This window comes from Meles meles, chromosome 8, assembly GCF_922984935.1.
Source record: "Meles meles chromosome 8, mMelMel3.1 paternal haplotype, whole genome shotgun sequence".
Classification (NCBI taxonomy): domain Eukaryota; kingdom Metazoa; phylum Chordata; class Mammalia; order Carnivora; family Mustelidae; genus Meles; species Meles meles.
In genome coordinates, this window is record NC_060073.1 from 10180400 (window position 1) to 10200077 (window position 19678).

At 53.0% G+C, this 19678-nt stretch overlaps 2 protein-coding genes across 2 annotated transcripts in view; one reads left to right on the forward strand and one right to left on the reverse strand.

The window, feature by feature from the left end:
• Positions 1–74: 74 nt before the first annotated feature.
• Positions 75–12897, reverse strand: TKFC (triokinase and FMN cyclase). The gene is made up of 18 exons (XM_046017185.1): positions 12851–12897; positions 11371–11501; positions 8614–8803; positions 7620–7730; positions 7364–7545; positions 5821–5899; positions 5424–5513; positions 4651–4685; positions 4487–4571; positions 4306–4395; positions 3658–3774; positions 3214–3333; positions 2924–3061; positions 1479–1585; positions 1271–1374; positions 1100–1133; positions 903–992; positions 75–604 (listed from the first exon to the last, which is right to left on the reverse strand). Exons 2-18 carry the CDS (start codon positions 11371–11373, stop codon positions 443–445), a joined length of 1737 nt encoding a protein of 578 aa, XP_045873141.1. The 5' UTR covers positions 11374–11501; positions 12851–12897; the 3' UTR covers positions 75–442.
• A 136-nt stretch (positions 12898–13033) lies between these two features.
• Positions 13034–19678, forward strand: part of DDB1 (damage specific DNA binding protein 1) — a 28811-nt gene continuing 22166 nt past the window's right edge. Inside the window, exons 1-5 of the mRNA XM_046017184.1 lie at positions 13034–13239; positions 14429–14577; positions 15777–15893; positions 16244–16465; positions 18647–18761. Coding sequence (XP_045873140.1) covers positions 13179–13239; positions 14429–14577; positions 15777–15893; positions 16244–16465; positions 18647–18761 — 664 coding nt within the window. The 5' untranslated portion in view covers positions 13034–13178. The remainder of the gene's footprint in view (positions 13240–14428; positions 14578–15776; positions 15894–16243; positions 16466–18646; positions 18762–19678) is intronic.

The following is a 19678-nucleotide window of genomic DNA, read 5'->3' on the forward strand; positions in this document are numbered from 1 at the left end:
CCTGGGCCAAAGGCAGAGGCTTTAACCCACTGAGCCACCCAGGCGCCCCTCAATGTGGTTTTTAATTCACTTGCTTTTCTATACTCTCTCAAGGTCAGAAGGCCTTTCCCAAGGAGCCTTACAATTGAGTTAGCATGGCCAGTTAAAGGCCATGGTACGACCCAAGGAAAGTGCCTATTGCAGAGGCCCTGAGGTGGCTGGGGGCAGGGATAGAATTCTATCTCCCCGAAAAGGGAAAAGGCAGGGCCAAAGTCCTACCCGACCAACTTGCCCTGCAGTTCCCGTAGGAAATTTCAAATTTCGAGGCTGGTAGAGGTTCCCTGCTGAACCAAGGACAGGCCCTGGGGGCAAAGGGTGAGGGAGGGTAACAGCTGGAAGACAGGAGGAAGCGACAGTGGCCACCTCTGCCCAGCAGTAAGAGGCACCAAGGCCCAGGATGTCCTCACACACCCGGGCTCTGCAAGGCCTCCAGGATGGCACGAAGGACAGCCGCGGCTGCCACTGCCCCGGGGTCCGGCTGATCCAGGCGCGCAGAGCTGATGTAACTGGCTCTTCCCGCTCCAGCTTCCATGTTCTTGGTGGCCTCGGCTGCAGCTTCTGCACTCTGGGTGGGAGCGTGGGAGCATGTTCAAGGACAAGCCAGCAGGCCTCCTTCCCCCATGGACCCTACACCCTCCTGTCCCAGCCCTTCCAGCACCCTGAGTACTGTCGCCGGGGTGGAGAGGTCACCTCTCTGACCTCTAGCAGGGCCAGAGGCCACCATCTACTGAGGGCTTGCTGTGTCCTAGACGCCCTGGGGCTCCTCCTATCTCGAGCCTCACAGCAACCCTCTGATGCAGACGATGCTTTCCATGTTTGGAGGAGGAAACAGGTCCAGGAAAGGTATTAACTTGCTTGCTCACCTGGACTGCTTTGGTCAAAACTTGGAGCAGATTGGCTCCTGGGCTCTTCCAGGCTTGGAGCTCCTGTGCTGCTGCCCACAGGGAATCCAGCTGGGCAAGGTGAGGGAGAGGGGAGTAAGGACAGGCCCTGCCACTGAGGGTGGCCTTCGAGGCTTCTGTTCCACCACAAAGAGGGACGGGCGGGGCCGAATACACACCATTGTCCTGTCCCCTGGAGCAGCCTTCCCATACCTGGCACGGAGAAAGGATGAGTTAAGACTCCCTGCAGGGACTCACTGTGGGATGGAGACGTGGCGGGCTGGGAGCAGGTGACACCATCTACTGCCCCCAGCCCACCCCGGGGTCGAAGGCATGGGGCTCTGGCTCACTTCTGCATGGCCTCCAGGCCGGCATCCATGGCAGCAGACCAGGCTGGCAGGTCTGTCTTGGCCTTGAGTGGCTGAGCCGCCGCAGTCAGGAACAGGCCATAAAGCTGGGGAGGACCAATATGCTGAGCACATGAGGCTGGCGTGGGCCTCGGCCAATCTGGGGTCCCTCTGGGTCAGCCCTTTGGTCCCAGGGGCTGCTGGCACTCACCGCCCCAGATGAGCCTCCCATCTTCTCCAGGAGCAGGAGGGACAATTTGGAGAGTAGCTGGCTAGGGCTGGCAGGGGGTGGACCCTCCTTCAGCCACCCTTGGATGGCTGCAGAAAGAGAAAAATGAAGAATTTGGAGGCCCTCCCTCCCATCTGCTTGTGCCCCAATCAAGCAACCCAGGCCTCACTGTCAGGCGGAAGGCCCGCCCCTGGCAGAGGCCGAGGGGACCAACCTAGGAGATTCCCAAAGTTCCCTTTCTCCATCCTGGGTGCGGTCTGGAAGGGCTGGGAAACGGGGACTGACAAGAACCTTGGCCAGCACCCAGAAAGTGGGGCCTGCCTCGGACACCCCCATCCTGACCTTCCAAGCCTCGCTTCCCAGCTTCATTTCTCCTCAGCCCTGCGCACCTCCATCCTCTCTGTTTTGCTGATGGTCCCTGCGCGGACTGTGGACTGTGTGCCTCCCCCAGCAGAACAGGTACGCGAGCCCCGAGGGCAGGGAGTTTTATCACTTGGCTCACTGTTGTATTCAGAGCAGCTAGAGCTGTGCCAGGCCCAGGGGAGCCCTGATTTTTTGCCTGAACTATGCTGGATAATTAAGAGCTTTTCATTAGCCTCCCGCAAGCTGAGAAAAATAAGGACAATTGTGGGAGTTTCTCTTGAACCTAAAGTTATTATTCACTGTAAAACATCACATTTGGGGACGCCGGGCTGGCTCAGTCAGTAGAAGAAGCGACTCTTGATTTTGGGATATGTACACACACACATACCTATGTACATACATAAATTTTTAAAAAGAGATTATATTCGGGGGGCCTGGGCGGTTGAGCACCCGACTCTTGGTTTCAGATCAGGTCACGATCTCAGCGTCAGGGGCTGGGGCTCTATGTTCGGCTCCAACACTCAGTGTGAAGTCCGCTTGGGTTTCTCTCTCTCTCTGCCCCTTCCCTGACTCACTTTCTCTCAAAATAAATGTAAAAAATATTAAAAAGATTACATTTTATTTTGCAATAACAACTCTTCTACGTTTACAGTTTTAGAAGAGCCCTTTCTTAGGAAAAAGGGGAAAGGATGCCAGGTTTTGTGAATTATCTCTCTTGGCGAAATAAATGTTGGCCATTCCATTATGAACACTCACTATGCTTTTGAAGTTGTTCAGGTTCATAAAATGCCCAAATCTCAGAACCCATGTTTGTTTTTTTTTTTAATTTTTTTTAAAAAAGATTTTATTTAGTCATTTGAGAGCATAAGCAGGGGAAGCGGCAGGCAGAAGGAGAAGCAGGCCTCCTGCCGAGCAGGGAACCTGACGTGGGGCTCCATCCCAGGACCCTGGGATCATGACCTGAGCCGAAGGCAGACACTTAACTGACTGAGCCACCCAGGCGCCTCTCGGACCCACATCCCACAGCAGCCCTGCTCCTGACCCCAGCGGGACCCCGTGCCCACCTCTGGCAGCGCGGCTGTGGGTGGTGCCGCAGTCCCCGTCTCCGGCAGCGCGGTCCAGGGCGTTCAGGTGCTCCTCCAGGCCCAGGAGGGTGGTGCACACCCGCTCCAGCACCAGCACCACCCGCTTCGAGGTCAAACCTGGGGACCGAGGACAGTGGCGCGGAGGCCCACCTGGACTTTTCACAGCCCACCCCCACGGGTGTGGGAGATATGGGTTTAAGAGCCCTCACCCGTTCCAGACCCACAGGTGGAAGCCCTGGGCCTCCCTCCCCACCCGCAGGGCTTTGTACCTCCTGCTGTGGTGGAAACAGGGGCCTCCAGAGGCTCAGCAGGGGCTGCCCGGCTCCGCTTCCGCCCAGTCACGGGGACCTTGGCCACATTAGGCCAGGCCGACGCGGTGGTTTCAGCATCTAGAGACAGCAGGACGACTTGTAGACATGGGTCAGCCGGACAGGGATCAAGTGGGACCTGGATTCCCCACCTGGTGTCTGGCTCTCACCATATCAACAAGCAAGTACCGAGTGCCTACTGTATACAAGGGAAGTGCGGAGGGTTCCTGGGGAGGATCGTAATCCCAACACCTCAAGCGACAGCTGAAGGCTGGAGTATCTCTACAGAGGGTATCTCTACAGGGGTCATGGTCAGCCCTGATGGGGTGTAGTCCCTAACTCCCCCGTGGCTCCTTCGGGCCACAAGGATGCCTGGCTGGGATGACCCCAGCTTCTGGGTCTCACCGATCAGTTTCAGGAGAGGCTCATCCACCAGCAGAAGGGTGAGAGAGATGCCAGGCATCTCCAGGGCTGACATGAAGGTGCCCACCAGGGCACGGGCGATCTTCACCCCACGGCCCTCTGCAATACAGAGCAGGAAGCCCATGAGGCAAGAAGTGGAGGATGGGCACTTGTCCCCAGAGCATCAGAGAAAGAACCAGGAAAACAAGGATTTTGGACGCCAGGAGGTTAGAAGGGATATGGCCAGAATCCCTCCAGTCATCCCTCAAGGATGCCCCAAGATACCCAATGCCCTGGCGGTGCCCCCTCTATGGGGAAGATGGGTAATTACAAGTCTCCTTTCCTGAGTTCCTGCTGGGTGCCAGGCCCTGTGCTAGGTGTGATATGTATATTTAATCTCACGTAATCCTCACGACAACCCAGAAAGGCAGGAACTATCATTGCCCCCTCTTCACAGACAAGGGCAGAGGCTCATGGCATCCAGCAGTCAGCTGGCAGTGATGGTCTGACTCAGGTTCGTCTGCCCGCACAGGCCCTGCTCTGGGCCATCCAAGACCCCACTGTGGATGCTTTTCTTCTGTCCAGCTTCAAAGGGCTGCAGGTAAAGGAGCTCCAGGGGTTGGGGAAGTCCCCTTCCGGTGTGGGGCTCACCTAGAGCGCGGACAGCAGCGTCGGCTATGATGCCCAGTTCCAGGAACGACAAGCCACCAAGGTTGTTGACCATCAGCACCACTGAGGAGCCTGTGGGCAGATGCGACCCCCATGTGAGACTCTCCAGGCTGCCTGCCCAGAGGAGGAGGAAAGGCTGGGAGACAGCGTGATAGCCCCTCACCGGCCTGCACAGGCACACGCGACACGTTGGAGGAGGCCGTCATGTGGTCCAGCATGAGTCTCACAATCTCGTCGGCACTTGCCATCTGTCACAGCGAGAGCCAGCAGTGAGCTTTGCTGGAAGGCCTTGGTCTGAGACCAGCCTGGGCCCGGGAGTCTGCTTACCTTTATCCGACGCACACCAGCTTCCCCGTGGATCCCTGTGGACAGACTTGGTCACTGCTGACCCACTCAGGGCCTGGGAACTCACTGATCATGTTTTTCTCGAGCATTTACTAAGTGCTCAGCACTAGCTAAGCACTGTGAATGTGAGGAGTGTGGGGGGTGATACACAGAGTAACGCGAAATACAGTCTCCACTCTCTGGGAGCTTACGGCTGGGTGGTGGAGACAGCCTTCCTTAACTCCTAACTAGCTAAGTAGCTTTAACTGGAGGCAATCACAGCGAGGCCACATGAGGCCTGTCTCCACCACTTTGGAAACACAGGGTTGGGCAGGGGAGGAAGGAGGGAGCTGGGTGGCCTCTGAGCCGCCGATGAAAGGAGGGCTGTGTTCTGGCAGGGGCCCAGGGACCCAGAAAGGGCGTGAGCAAAGGCAAGGAGGTAGGTGGGGCACAGAGCCCCTGTGGCCAGAGTTCGGGTATGGACGGCAAAGCAAGTGAAGAGACCAGACAGGCTGGGCCAGAAGGGATCCAAGCGCCCACTTAGAAATACTAATATTGGGGCGCCTGGCTGGCTCAGTCAGAAGAACATGTGACTCTTGATCTCAGGGGTGTGAGTATGAGCCCCACGTTGGGCGTACAGATTAAATACATCAACTTAAAAAAAAAAAACAACTTAAAAAATACTAAGACCTCTTTGGCACCAGCTCCCAGGGCATAAGATGTGGACAAACCCCAGGGCGCAGGCAGGGCCAGGGAGGGGGTGGCCCCAAACTTACCCAGGCCCAGCTCCACCTCATCTGGTGCGAGCTCAAAGGTGGGTCTTGAGCCAGGGACGCTGCAGGAGGACAAGCTCACTCCCAGGGTCCCTGCCAGAAGTGAGGTGTGTTAAAGGTGTTTTGTTCTTGGCGGCAGGCGGCAGGCAGCGGCTATGCCTCGGGGGGCCCAGCCCACTGCAGCCTCTTCTGAGCCAGGCCACACTGGTCACCTCAGTGGGGAAGGAGAAACCCAGCCTGCAGACCCAAGGCTACCAGTCCCTAGGAACTGCCCCAGGGAGACCTTCCCTCCACCCCTGGGGAATCACCTGGAAAGTCACAGGGAACCTGCACCTCGTCAGTCCCAAGGTCAGCCTGGACCTCCCACCTTCCCCTTCCAAGTCCCTGGGCCAGCACTCACCCATGGCCTGGGCGACCGCGCTCACACGCTTTGTGATTTCCTCCAGCCCCACACCCGCCTCAGCCAGGGCACCTGCCACCTGCACCCACACAGATAAGAGGAAGTAGTCAGTGTACGGCTCTCAGGGAGGAGACAGGCTGGGGCTGAGTTTCTAGTTGGAAGAAGGCATCTCGGTACTGCCACATCAGCCTGGCCCGCCATATTTAGGGCAGGGCACTTGCCTGGAATCTTCAAGAACCCCAGTCTGTGGGAGCCAGAAGGGACTTCGCAAATAGAGAAATGAGCCCAAAGAAGGGACGTGACTGGTCCAATGTCGCACAGCTAGTTGGTGGCCAGTTTCCTGGTGACTAGCCTAGAGCTGGTTCTCCACGGCATATACGCTGTGGCTGTCTCTCCCTACTCACGCACACACCCACCCACTGTGTTTTTGCCAAGCACTCAATATGTGCTAAGAAGAAAAAAAGCTGACCGAGTGACAGTCCCTGCTTCGGAGGGATCGGAATCTGGGAAAACAGACGCCTGCAGACTTGAACAGTGAACGTGAGGCAGACCATCACAGCGGGATGCCATGGGAGCACCGAGGACGGAGCCTCTACCCAGGAGGGACATCAGAGGTGGCCCGTACAGAATCGCAGGAGTTAGCCAGGCCCAGAAGAGGCTGGGCAGTGAAAGGATTTTCACAGCCTTAGAGGAAGCATCAGCAAAGCCCCAGAAGGGACCTGCAGCCCAGGCATGCGGTGAGCTGGCATTAACGGAGCCTGAGATGCATGACGGCAAGTGAACTTAGAAAGTCAGGGAGAGGGCGCCTGGGTGGCTCAGTGGATTAAGCCGCTGCCTTCAGCTCAGGTCATGATCTCGCGGTCCTGGGATCGAGCCCCGCATCGGGCTCTCTGCTCCGCAGGGAGCCTGCTTCCTCCTCTCTCTCTGCCTGCCTCTCTGCCTACTTGTGATCTCTCTCTGTGTCAAATAAATAAATAAAATCTTTAAAAAAAAAAAAAAAAAAGAAAGTCAGGGAGAAGAGGCAAGAGTGCGGTGGCCAACTGACCACGGAGCCTAGACTGACTCCTGGGGCCCCACAGGGCTTTCAGGAGGCGGACGACCTGGTCACATATGCATTTTCGAAAGGCACCTCTGGGGCAGCATGAGGAACGTGCTAGAGGGGCAGACAGGAGGCAGACGGGGGGCCCCATGAGCAGCAGCTGCAGCGGGCTGGGCAGGAGCACACCGGCACTGACCCAAGGCCAGGACAGGAGGGGCAGGGCTCTGAGAGGCACGTGCATCATGGGGGCAATTCAGGGGTCGGATGACGAGGACAGGGCAACTGGCTGAGTGTGGGGGACGTAGAGGGAACAGTCTAGGAAAACACTTAGATTCTGGGCTTAGGGAGTTGAGGGGATCAGGGAACATTGGGGAAAGAGTGGCTTCCTGGGGCAGCGGGTGGGCTGGCTGGAAAGGTCCAGGTCCCTGGTGCTGTGTGGAAAGAGAAGGCTGGGGGTTGCGGGGAGCCAGCCAGCCAGCCAGTGTCCCGGGTGGGAAATCTCACCTTGTGAATGAGCACCGTGCCGCAGAGTCCCCGCCTGCCCGCCTTCTTCAGGACAGTGAAAGCACTGTCGTCCCCAATGACCACCATCTCCACGGGGATGCCCTCAGCCCGGGCCTGCTCCCGGGCCAGGCCGAAGTTGAGCCGATCCCCGGTGTAGTTCTTCACGATGAGGAGGGTCCCCACTGCAGAAGCAGCCAGCAGGGCCCCGTCAGCGCCTGCCCTCACCACAGCAGCCCCTCCCGCCTGTCAGGCTTACCTGTGCCCGCCTGGGCCACTGCCCTGATAGCTGCTAGGATGCTGCCCACTGCCGGGGAGGTGAACACGGCTCCTGCGATGACCCCCGTCAGCATCCCCTTCCCTATGAAACCTGGAGACAGAGCAGATGCTGGCTGGGGACCTGTGCCTGTGGTCCCCAGGCCTTCCCACGCTGCTGGGCGTCATGGTTTGGTGAGCCCTTCTGTGTGCCTTGCGCCAAAAGAGTACCAGGGTCACCCTCCTTGGGAACAGACTCCTTGGAGAGGCCTTCCCTGACTTCCCAACGGAGGCAGTCGTCACCCCATACCAGTGACTCCCTGTTCTGTGTTCCCACTCTTTTGTCTTTGCTACTTCACTTAACGTGCTCTGGAAGGTTCTCCCTCACATATACATTTACCTGGTTACGTCTCCCCAAATGAGAAAAAAAGCTCTGTGAGGGCAGGCACCCTGTTTTTCTGGCTCAAGGTTATATCTCTCATGCCCCAAACAATGCCAGGTGTCGAAAGGTGCCCATGAAGGGTGCTTAGTGGATGGACTGATTTGCTGAGGGAGACAGGTAAGGAACAGAGGATACAAAGCCGGGTCCCTGGTCCCCCAGTTGTTCTTGAGAGCTCACATGCCTGGCACTGAGCAAGAAACGTTCCAGGGCTATCCATGATGTATGTGAAAATGCGGGGTAGGAATTCAGAAGAGGGATACTACTCTAGCTTAGAACTAAGTCAGGAAGGCTTCATGGAGGAGGCGGAGGGCTCAGGGAGGCCTGGAGAGCCAGAATTCACAAAATCACTGACTCTCAGATATCGTTTGGTGGATAAGACGTAGAGACTGAGCCCCAGAGAAAGGCCATGACTAGCCCTAGGTCACAGCCTGAGGGACAGAGACAGCCCCCGACCTGGGCTCTGTCCTAAACCTCCTAGCAGCACTGAGGATCTCCTGGAGCCCCCGTCCACTCTGCCCAGGACCTGCTCCTCACACCTCTGTCCCAGACTACTCACCGGCATGGGCAGGCTCATGGCCAGACCCCCCACCCGACAGCAGAGCCACCCGGCCCTTGAGGCTGTCCAGGTCGGAACGGAGGGCCACGCGGTGGCCGTGCAGGAGCTGCAGGCTGGGGTTGCAGGCCACCAGACCAGCTAGGGCATCATCGGCACAGCCTTCCACTGTGTTCACCAGCTTCTTGGACGTCTGCAAGAGAAGAGCCAGAAGGAAGTTCCAGGTGCAGCTGGCAGGGACACCCCCTTCCTGCCCAGCCACACCGCTATGCTGGAGACCCCTTAGCCATAAGGACTCCAGGGATATGGCAGTATCTTGAATTGGGCATGACTTTCTCAGGCGGATATTTCCGTGAGTTTGTTTAATTTGGGACTACTGATTAAGGGTAAAATTTATGAACTGTTTTGGACTATGGCTTAAATTTATCTAGAAAAAGGGCTTCAATGTAGACCAAAGAAGGGAACCGAAGTCCTGAGTCTAGAAGAATTGAATAAAATTAGGGCCCAACAGCCTTCTGTCAAAGGGGGAAAAGCCCCAGGCTGAGGCTCCTGTGCAAGGAGAAGGCATCAGAGAGGCCCTACACTCCTTTGCTCTGGTGTAGACAAGCATTTCCTGAGCCTCTCAATATGCCCAGTGCTCATCCAGACAGAATGCTGCTCCTACCCTTGATGGAAACAAAAAGATCATCTCCACATGCTGTGGGAGGAGCTACACGAGAGGAATGTGCTTGCCTCCTCAGTGGATCCTGGGAGTCTTTGTGAGAAGAAGGAGGAGTTAGGGAAGTAAAGAGTGTGAGGGTCATGGAGGAAGGGAAAAAGGATGAGAATATCCCAGGCCAAGGGAGAGTATACACCAGGGTCTGGAGATGTGAACTTGGACAGCGGCCAGGCCAGGAAGCAAGTTAGAACAAATTAAGCAACCAGTGACCATCAGGAAGATGTGGGCAGGTCCTCAGAAGTGGAAGGTAGAACCTGGCCTTGGGGAACCTCTGGCGGGAGGGTGTAGGGCAGCTGGCCTGAGGATAGGTTTGAGCGGACACGGGGTGCAGGCAAAAGTAGAGAGCGTGTCAAAGGCTTTGGGTTCTGCAGTCATGGTCATGAGCTCTGGGGCTTAAATCCGTCTGCCTCTCACCAGATGTGAGAACTCAGGGAAGACACCTTGTTGTTCTGAACTTTGTCTTCCTCAGCAAATCAGAGGCTTAATAAACTAGAGTATATACCTGTTGTAGATTTAAGAACTGAACCCAAGGCAGTTACTCCCTTTCTCAAGCGGGCTCTGAAAAGCTGGTGCCAGCTTCTGCCTCCGTCACAAAGACAGAGAGACTGGAGCCCAACGAGGACCCAGAGGGCAGGCTCCCAGCGCCGCCTGGTGGCCCTGGGCAGCTGCTGCCAAGCCAGGTCCCATTAAGGCTCATTTCCAGGAGGCTCCTACCCCAAACCTGCAGGCACCTGGTTCCCCTGAGCAAATTCTGGCCTTTCCTGGGCCTGGACAAGCGCCAAAGCCAAGCCATCTTCTCTGGGCTAAGGAGAGCAGCCCGGGTCAGCAGGAAGCAAGCAGAATGATAACGCTGTTATGGGTTCTGTTCCCAAATAGTGACCGAGAGCCAAGCCCAGGGTCCAGGTGCTTTTTGCGCATGTTTTACTCAATATTCCCAATAACCCTATGGAGGAAAGATTAGCCTGAAAAAGAAACCGAGGCGTAGTTTAATGACTTTGCCCAAGGTCACACAGCCAGCAAGTGTCCAGGTCGGCCTGACTCCAAAGACAGTTCCATTTTAGCCTTATCATGCTGCTCTCCCCAGGGGCTGAAGGCAGGCTGAGACTGGCAGAGGTCTTGCCCTAGTAAGGGCATGTGCTTGTGGCTCTCAGAGCCCTCCGGGGACTGGAATATGCAAAGAAATTGTGAGTTGGTCTCAACTTCAAGGCCAGCCTCCAGGGCCACCACTCTCCAAGAATGTACACTCCCCCCACCCCCCAACCACCATCTCTGACAGTCAGCCTTGCCTGGGATTTGCAACCACTTCTGACCCAAAGCCAAAGGACGGCTCGGACACCAGTGCCAACCCTGGTTCCCAGCAGCCTGAGAGGACGGAAAAGGGAAGGAAGTTGATCAGGCACTGAGTGAGGCCCCCAGGATTCTGGTCTGATTAACACCTCGCAGCCACTTGGAGGTTGGGCCTTAATCTGCCTCACATTGCAGATAAGAAGGAAAAAAAAAAGCTCAGAGAAATCAAGTCTCTTGTAAGAAGGTCTCTGGTTGGGGACAGGCTGACATTTGAACCAAGTCTGTCCAAGGCCTGCTTTGGTTCAGATCTAGTTCTAGAGTGGGCCTGGAGCGATGCCCGCCGGGCCATGCTGAGCTTCCCACAGTAAAGATCCCACCTCTGGGACCAGCCCACACTTGTCCCAGGCTCAGGAACAGACATCAGATCCCTCAGGGCTCCTGGTACAGGGTCTATTAAAGAACACCTAACCGATAATTTTCTGATCTAAATGTATGACTGAGACCAGGGCCAGATGGGTCCTGCAGGGACTCAGGGGCTGCAGCCCTGGGTCCGGCTGGGACCAGCTGGGAAATGGAGGGAAGCAGGGATCAGGCCCTGAGAGGAAGGATGACTCTCTCTCTTAACCTCTCTGAACCTCAGGAGGCAGCAATGTCTCTTTGCAGGGTGTAAGGAATTCCAGCACGCCTAGGGCTGGCACCCCCACTGCTCCAACACCACAGTGTCCTTCCTCTGCCCCGGCCCTCATGGGACTCACCATGGCGGGGAGACTCTGAAGCACGCGGAGTTCACACACTCTGAGTTCACACCTTTGCACTGAGCCGCTGGAGGACGGGCAATCTTGTGAGTGCTAGCGGGGTCCAAGCACAGTGATAATGGCAGCGGCACCTGCAGAAGAGGCGAACAGTATGGGTTGCTGGAGGCACCGGCAGCCTTGTGGCACAATCACGCTTCCACGGCCCTGGTAATGAGGGAGCTGCCCCAGACTTTGATCCAAGTCCAAACTCTAGTACGTGCACTGGGGATGGAGAAGACATGGCACTGACCAAGGTTCACACCTGCACTTGGCTGCTAGAAGACAGATCAATCTATGCTGGGCACAGGGCTGCCTTTATGCATGCACTCCACCTCCTCACCAAGGGGCAGTTACCCACAGAGTAACTCCATCTCTCAAGAGGGCATCATGTGCAGCGAGTTAGTTTACGAAGATCTTCGCGCACTTGGTTTTGGCACCACACCAGCAAGAAGGCAGCTGAGTCTGTGACCCCATTTCACTTCTGGGAACCAAACTCAAGAGAGCTCTAGTGCCTTGTCCAAGGTCCTATCAGTAAGAGCCAGAACTCAAACCCACACCTAGTCTTTCGACAAAGCCTGTGTTTGTTCTCCTGGTAAGTCTGGGCCTCCCAAGTCAGGCAGAGCCCTTAGTGTGGGAAACTACACAGGTAAACTACAGTGACGTTTTAGCTCCCCCTAGTTCAGAGGTCTCTTGGGGTCATCCAGGCTCTTACGCTATGTGTCTGCAAGAGGAAGTATCCATACTAGGGTTGCCACCTGGCTCTGCCTCTGACTTACTGGGGGATCTTAGGTAAACCAGTTCCCTTGAACTTCAGCTTCCTCATCTGTAAAACGGGGGGGCTGCCTTCTCTGTGGCATTCTAAAGCTACTCCAAGCCAGGAGGCTTTCCCTTACTCCTTGCAAAGCCTCTCTGGGGGGAGTGGCCTGGAAATTGGGGGTTGCTTTCCTGGGCCATTAACGGTCTCACCCAGGAAATCCTGGTTGTGTTTGAGGTTAGAATTTGTACAGCAACAGGGGCACGAATAATGCTGGGCAAGTGGCCCAGCGGGCCCTTCAAAGTCTTAAAAATAAAACCTAGTTTAAACTGGACAGGCAAGCCTCCTGGTGTCTTTCGAAGGGAGGAGGGGTGATCAATCATTGTAGGGTCAGGTGAGGGTACCGACTGAGTTTGGAGGACCTGGGGGTGCTAAGGAGAAGGAGGTTGGGACCTCGGTTCTAGTCTGCGAGATGCACAAATTGCTGTTACCCCCTCCCCCTCTAGACCTCGGCAGTACTTCCGGTTCCAAAAGGGAGAACAGCCCCGAGAGCGCCCAGAGAAATGGAAGGGGGCGAGGACAGGGTCTGTGGATGGGCGAAGGGCGTGGACCGGAGCGAAGGTCGGCTCCGACAGCGGAGGGGGTGTCCGCGCACCTCCCCCACCCGCTCACGCCCGCACCAGCCACCTCCGTAGCAGCTGCCGCTTCACAATGACCCCCGACGGCGCGCCCTCATCCGGGTATTCCGCACTCTGGCGGTAAGAGACGGGGCGGGGCCTTTGGAGGGCGGGGCCTCCTTTGGTTGGCCGCCTGGGGCGCCGTGAGTCCTCCAAGAGGCCAGGTGAGGCCGTCCCGTGATGCCCCGCGCCCCGGCCGCTCTGGCCTGCAACGTGTCTCTGGGGCGGAGGCAGCGGCAGTGGAGTTCGCCGCGCGCGGGTGGGGGCCCCGTCTCTTCGCTTGTGTCCATTTCTCTATCGTTGCGCTCGAGTGCCGACGGGCCGTCCCAGACCTCGACATGTCGTACAACTACGTGGTAACGGCGCAGAAGCCCACCGCCGTGAATGGCTGCGTGACCGGTGAGGCTGCCAGGGCAGGAGACCCCGCGAGGGAGGGAGCTGGGGGGAACCGAGGCCTAGGGAGGCCCGCGGCCGGGCGGGACTGAGTCCCGGGAATGGAAGGTGCTGGCGGCCGACGGAGCTCCTCCCAGGCCGCGACTTTAAAGAAGCTTTCTTCAGCTCGCTCCTTTTGGGGAGCAAAAGCTGCTCTCGAGGGTCCCCTTTCGTCCTGGGGAGTCACTTGGCCTCGGGGACAGGACGGGTCCACTGGGACGGAGAGCGAAGTATTGAGTTGATTGTGCGGTGGTGCTTCTGCTTGGGGGGGGGGGCCCGAGATTGGTCTCGTGTGGTTAGGGGAAGGGGCCGTGGTGATGGCGACTTGGAGGGTCAGAATTTTCTTGTGGGAGAGCCAGGGAGGTGCAGGAGGTGGAGGGATGTGAGGAATGTCCGCACTCCCCCAAAGAAGGGAGTTCTCTTTGCCGGGGGCTGTTGTTTACTCCAGGGAGCTGTTGGAGAGGAGGGTTTGGATGGCCCAGCCCAGTGCTGGGTTTGCCTTGTTGACTGTGCAAGGATTACAAAGGACACAGATGTCCTGAACCCGGGAATAATCATCTTGATCCACGTACTCAGCAGAACACGAAGACCTCAAATTTGTATGTTTATGTAAATTCTAATCATGATTCCAAAACAAAACTCTGTTGTTTGTAGAGTGGGAAGCTCTGAGGGAGTGTGGACGGGGGTATTGGTAGACTGGAGGGAAGACGAGGGCTGTGGACAAAGCGGTGTTTTCATAAAAAGCTCTGGGAATTTGCGTTCGTTCTGCTCTGATAAAGATTCTGTGAACATTTAGATAAGGACGGAATGGTGATGTACACTTTTTCCAGTATTCCGTAGTTAGCTGTCTGCCGCTGCTGTAGGAAAAGTCAAATTTGAGGGCACAGAGCCATCTGAAAGGTTTTCAGTCATTGTCAGTTGAAGGACATGCTACTCTTAGGCCCCGTCCAGTTTTCTTAGTCTGATTAGGGAAGTAGCTTGAGCGCGTGAAGTGAGACTCTTGGAGGTGTTGGATTTGGCTGGAAGGAAGTGTGAATGGAGGGAGCCAGAGAAATATGTGAAATAAAAGAGAATTCTGGTGGTATTTAAGTAGAAGTGATAGGATTATTTAGATACTGCCGCTGGCTTCAAAAGTTAGAGGATCTGTTCCTTTCAGGACACTTTACTTCAGCTGAAGACTTGAACCTGTTGATTGCCAAAAACACGAGATTAGAGATCTATGTGGTCACTGCTGAGGGTCTTCGGCCCGTCAAAGAGGTGGGCATGTATGGGAAGATTGCGGTCATGGAGCTTTTCAGGCCCAAGGTAAGTGCTCTGGGTTGGGCCCAGGCAACAAGAACTTAAATAGTTTTACATTGTTTCACACTTTTGCTTGGGGTGGGTGGAATAAGGTTTAGGAGAGAAAATCATCTCTTTTGAATGGGGGGGGGGTTCAATTTATATTCTTTTTTTTTTTTTAAGATTTTATTTATTTGCCAGTGAGGGGCAGAGCGCACAAGCAGAGAGGGAGAAGCAGGCTCTCTGATGAGCAAGGAGCCCTATGTGGGAATCCATCCCAGGGTCCTGGGGTCATGACCGGAGCCGAAGGCAGATGCTTAACTGACTAAACCACTGAGGCTTCCCTCAATTTATATTCTTAAATAAGCTTTTTCGGAGTAGAAGAGAGTTACTAGGAAAAAACTGATAAGTTGACTTCTTTAGAAGACAAAGCAGTTTGAAATGTGGGTCACTACTGATTGAGAGAGTAGGCTCTAGATTAGGGCAGTCCTGGCCTTATTCCCTTATTCATTTTAACTTGGGGTATCGCCTAACTTTTCAGAACCTTATTTGCCTGTCTGCAAAATGGGGATAACTGTATAAAATCTCTGGGTTATTATGAAGTGAAATGTTCTTAATAATACAGGAGCTATTACATAGCAAATATTTGTTGTTATGTTAACAGTTATAGTGTTATCATCATTATTGTAATTGAGATATTTTCATCCATATTGTTTCATTATATTCTAATTGCATCTGACAAGAAAGCAGTGGATTTACAATTTTAATTGTAACCCTTTGAATACAATATTCCCTCTTTTGGGGTCTCTGTTAATAAGTAGGTAAGACTTTGTAGATCCATTTTAGCTTCCATTGGTATTCATGTTTTTTTGTTTCTTCAAATAGTTGGAGAGAATTAGAAGGAGACATCACATTCATCTTTCAGAATTTGAATGGAATGAGTGAGATTAGCTTGAGATGGAAATAGACAAGACATTGTTGTAGGTAGGGTAAAAAGATGCACAATCATCAAAGCATAGACTACCAACTTCAGTTCTGGCCTTTTGCACACACCCTAAGGGTGTATGCATCTGATATATGTTACCTGCTCACTGTGGATTTTTCTCTTCAGGGAGAAAAGAAAGTTCTTCAAGAATTTAGCATGCGTAGAGAAAGATGCTTGGAGGCTGGATAGGTATTCTTGTTTCAAAAAGAACTTCTTTTGATGGTATTATGTTGGTTTCCAGGGGGAGAGCAAGGACCTACTGTTTATCCTGACAGCTAAATACAATGCCTGCATCCTGGAATATAAGCAGAGTGGCGAGAGCATTGATATCATAACGCGAGCCCATGGCAATGTCCAGGTGAGGTGGCTGCTTCAGGCTGCTGAGAGTTTTTTGGATAGAGCTTTCATGACTTGGTAAAGAAAATTGAATGGCTGGGGGCAGCTCTCCCTGTGGTCAGAGAAATGGGGAGAAAACACTAAGGGTTCAAGCTTTTATGAAGAAAGGAGTCGTCCAAGGGACAGGGTACTAATTCATTGAGAATTAGTGTTTTGCGAGAAGGTGTGCACTGACATTTGGGCTCCCTGGCATATCAGTTGGAGGCCACTAGTTTTATTACCATCCCTAAAATTATTTTGGGAAGGGGTGCCCAGTGTCCTCTGTTACTCTGAGTGTTGAGGTTCTTCCCTAACTTCAGTTTTACTTCTCAGGACCGTATTGGCCGCCCCTCAGAGACCGGCATTATTGGCATCATCGACCCTGAGTGCCGGATGATTGGCCTGCGACTCTATGATGGCCTTTTCAAGGTTATTCCGCTAGACCGGGACAATAAAGAGCTCAAGGCCTTTAACATCCGCCTGGAGGAGCTGCATGTCATCGATGTCAAGTTCCTATATGGTTGCCAAGCACCTACCATCTGCTTTGTCTACCAGGTACTGGAGCTGGAGGGGAGAGGGAAAAGCTATGTGGCTTCCCATTGTGGGAGTTGATTTTCACTAATTGGACTGTCTGGATTTGGTAGTAGGACAGGCAGAGAGTTTAATGTATTTGTCCTGAAATGATATGAACAGCATAATAAATATGGGTCAGATTTCCGTCGCGTCTCCAGTACTTAATGAGGCAGGAAGCGCTCTGGCGCTGGTAGCAGGTTTTAATCCCAAGATTACATTCTTGTGGACCTTGGAGATTTTATAGGGTGACCCAGTTTGTACTTTGTCTGAGTCTCTTAACGGCATGCCAGGGGATTATTAAAACTTAGCTGTAGAGAAATGATCTAGAAATTGCCCTTATAAGCAAAGAAAAAACGTCTCAGTGATGTTTTCTTTCTTATGTCTTCCAAGAAGGGGTTTGCATTTTGTCCAGCACTCACTTTCTGGTGACTCGTTGGCTGCTGACTTCTATTTTAGTCTGTGCCTAAAACTCCAGCAGAGCTGATCCTGGGCAGCTGTTTTCTGAGCCGGATTTGTTAAGTGGGGGTGGGGTGGCAGAGCATCACACCAACTTGCAGTATCGTGTAAAATCTCAGCCTTTCAACAAAGAGCCATACAGCATGACGTCATTTCACTTGCGTATGGTTTAATAAATGGTGGAAGGAGACATAGTCCAAGTGCTGTGTGTGGGCACATTTGATAGCTATCAAGTATTGGAAACACTGATGTATTTTTGTCTATTTCTTAGTGTCACCGTAAGTGCTCGAGTTCAGAGGCTGGTTGGAATGAAGTTCATTTGAATCAGCTTGAAACTACTTCAGGGGATTTTGTTTGATCTTGCTCACTGTGCTTTAATGATCAGAGCTGAGATAAAAACTTAAGAATTTCTTTCCTTTCTTCAGTTTTGTAAATACAAGGTCGTTAAAACATTGGTGTTGGTTATTCAAAGCTGACTCTGTTCCTGGCCTTAGGGCTGCCAGTTTTGTGACCTCTCTGCTTTCCTCTGTGTGTGTGTGTGTGTGTGTGTGTCTGTCTGTCTGTCTGTCTATCTCAGGGGCCCAAATCAAACCCCCAGCTTGTACTCGTGAAGTTCAGTCTTACTGCTGGTCATTGATGGGAAGATCTTCCATCAACTAAAAATGATTATCTTCTGTTTTGTGCTCAAAATCCAAATATTGGTGTCAATATTTAGGGACTTACTGTGTGAAAGGTAGTCATTCTAAGGAGCTATCCTGCCCCGAAATACAGTGTTGAATTCTTTCCATAACTTCTTAGGCTTTCATCTGGCCTTTGTGGAGCCGTCTCCCACTGGCCGATGGTACCCTCCCCATCCCTGGTCTTTCCATCTTTCAGAGGTGACTTTGACAGCCTTAGGACTGATTTGAGTCATGATTCAGAAAAGGAGGGGAACATAGCAAATGCTTAGGCGACTGAGCCACCCAGGCGCCCCAAACAAAAAAATTGTTTTTTCTTTTTGAGATTGATTTTTATTTATTTGACAGACAGAGACACAGCGAGAGAGGGAACACAACAAGCAGGGGGAGTGGGAAAGGGAGAAGCAGGCTTCCTGCCAAGCAGGGAGCCCAATGCAGGGCTCGATCCCAGGACCCCGGGATCATGACCTGAGCCAAAGGGAGATGCTTAACACCTGAGCCACCCAGGTGCTCCACAAATTTTTTTTTTTTTCAAGTAATATCGAGACCCAACATAGGGCTCAGCTGATAACCCCAAGATGAAGAGTTGCTCGCTCCACAGACTGAGCCAGCCAGGCGCCCCTCAAACAAATTTCTTAGATGTATATTTAGATTCTCAGTGTATGGATTTTTTAAAAAAACTATTTCATAAGTTCCTTGAGGCCGTAGAACATGCATATATCTTATAAGTACCCACAAATACACCTGTGTACGTTGTCTGTCTTATGGTGATTAGTGCGCCAGATTGATTTTTCTAATTCTTAAGCTTGTCATGATTGGTTGAATTATTAGAAACGGTAGGTCTGAGCCTCCGTCTACCCAGTCACAGGCTGAGTTGGTGGCTGTCAACCTACTGATGGGTCAGGACAGTAAGGCCAGTGGGATAGGATGGTCAGATAGTGGGTGGTAGTGGCCTGTCCCTTTTAGGTCTCCTTTCTAGTCCAGGCTTCATCCATCCTGAGGGCTAACCTCTCCACGTTTCCCCACCTAGGACCCTCAGGGGCGGCATGTGAAAACTTATGAGGTGTCTCTCCGTGAGAAGGAGTTCAATAAGGGCCCTTGGAAACAGGAAAACGTAGAAGCTGAAGCTTCCATGGTGATCGCAGGTTGGTTGGGGTTTTGGGTGTGTCCCCTGACCCCAGGTTGAGGCCTGTTCTTACTCTTGTTCCTGCCTCGCCTCTGTTCCTTCATTTCAGTGCTCACGTGCTGTTACGCACACTCATTACCCGGCAGCCCTGGGGTCTCCTCTGTTTCTGAATGTGCCTTCCTTTGCTTTTCCTGTTTCTGTCTTTGGGATTATCTCTTTTTCTTTGCTCTTTCCAAAAAGTATAACTTTCTTTTATCTTGGGGTAGAGGGTTAATTATGAACTGAGATTGATTTGCAAAGTGACAGGCAGAAATTATTCTCATTTTATTGTTGGGCATAACATTTATTTATTTATTTATTTATTTAGGTGGTGGGGGGATAACATTAAAAACTGCGAGGGATCTACAGAGCTTACCTAATCTGTTTCACAGATGAGGAAACCTGGCCCCAGGGGCTTGCCCATGCCTGTGCAACACTGACAAAGCCTTGGCCTGACTCCAGGCCTCTTTGCTCCCTCTCCTGTGTGCTCCCCATGACATTATGTTGTGTGTCTCATCTAGGAGAGAAATCTAAAACTCTCACGTGAGAATTGGCTTTTCTAAATGGTGGCCCCAATCATGGGGAAATTAAGCTAAGGAACAAGGCAGGGGGGAAAGCTTTGAGTTATAAAGGACCAAAGTTGAGGAAAGAAAAGGGGAGGAATGCAGGCGGAAGAACACAGAGAAGTCTCCCCACCCCTAGAAACTGAGAAATACCGAAATAGTGACACTAAAAACATCACCAGGGTTCGATAATGCCAGCCTGAAATTTCTCCGACAGCAATCTCAGTTAAAGGCTATCATGTTCCCGGACTTTGATGTCTTTTTTAAAAAGAATGATTATCTTAAGGTTTGCCTCAGAGTTGGCTGGATCGGTGCCCTTGCTGCTGCAGGGCTT

Bases quoted from the DNA above. Each gene is read 5' to 3' on its own strand.
- TKFC (XM_046017185.1), bottom strand. The intron at 4,572-4,650 runs GTAAGCAGACTC...TCGCTGTGACAG, and splicing joins CTGGTGTGCGTCGGATAAAG to ATGGCAAGTGCCGACGAGAT. The intron at 1,134-1,270 runs GTGAGCCAGAGC...TCTCCGTGCCAG, and splicing joins GGCCTGGAGGCCATGCAGAA to GTATGGGAAGGCTGCTCCAG.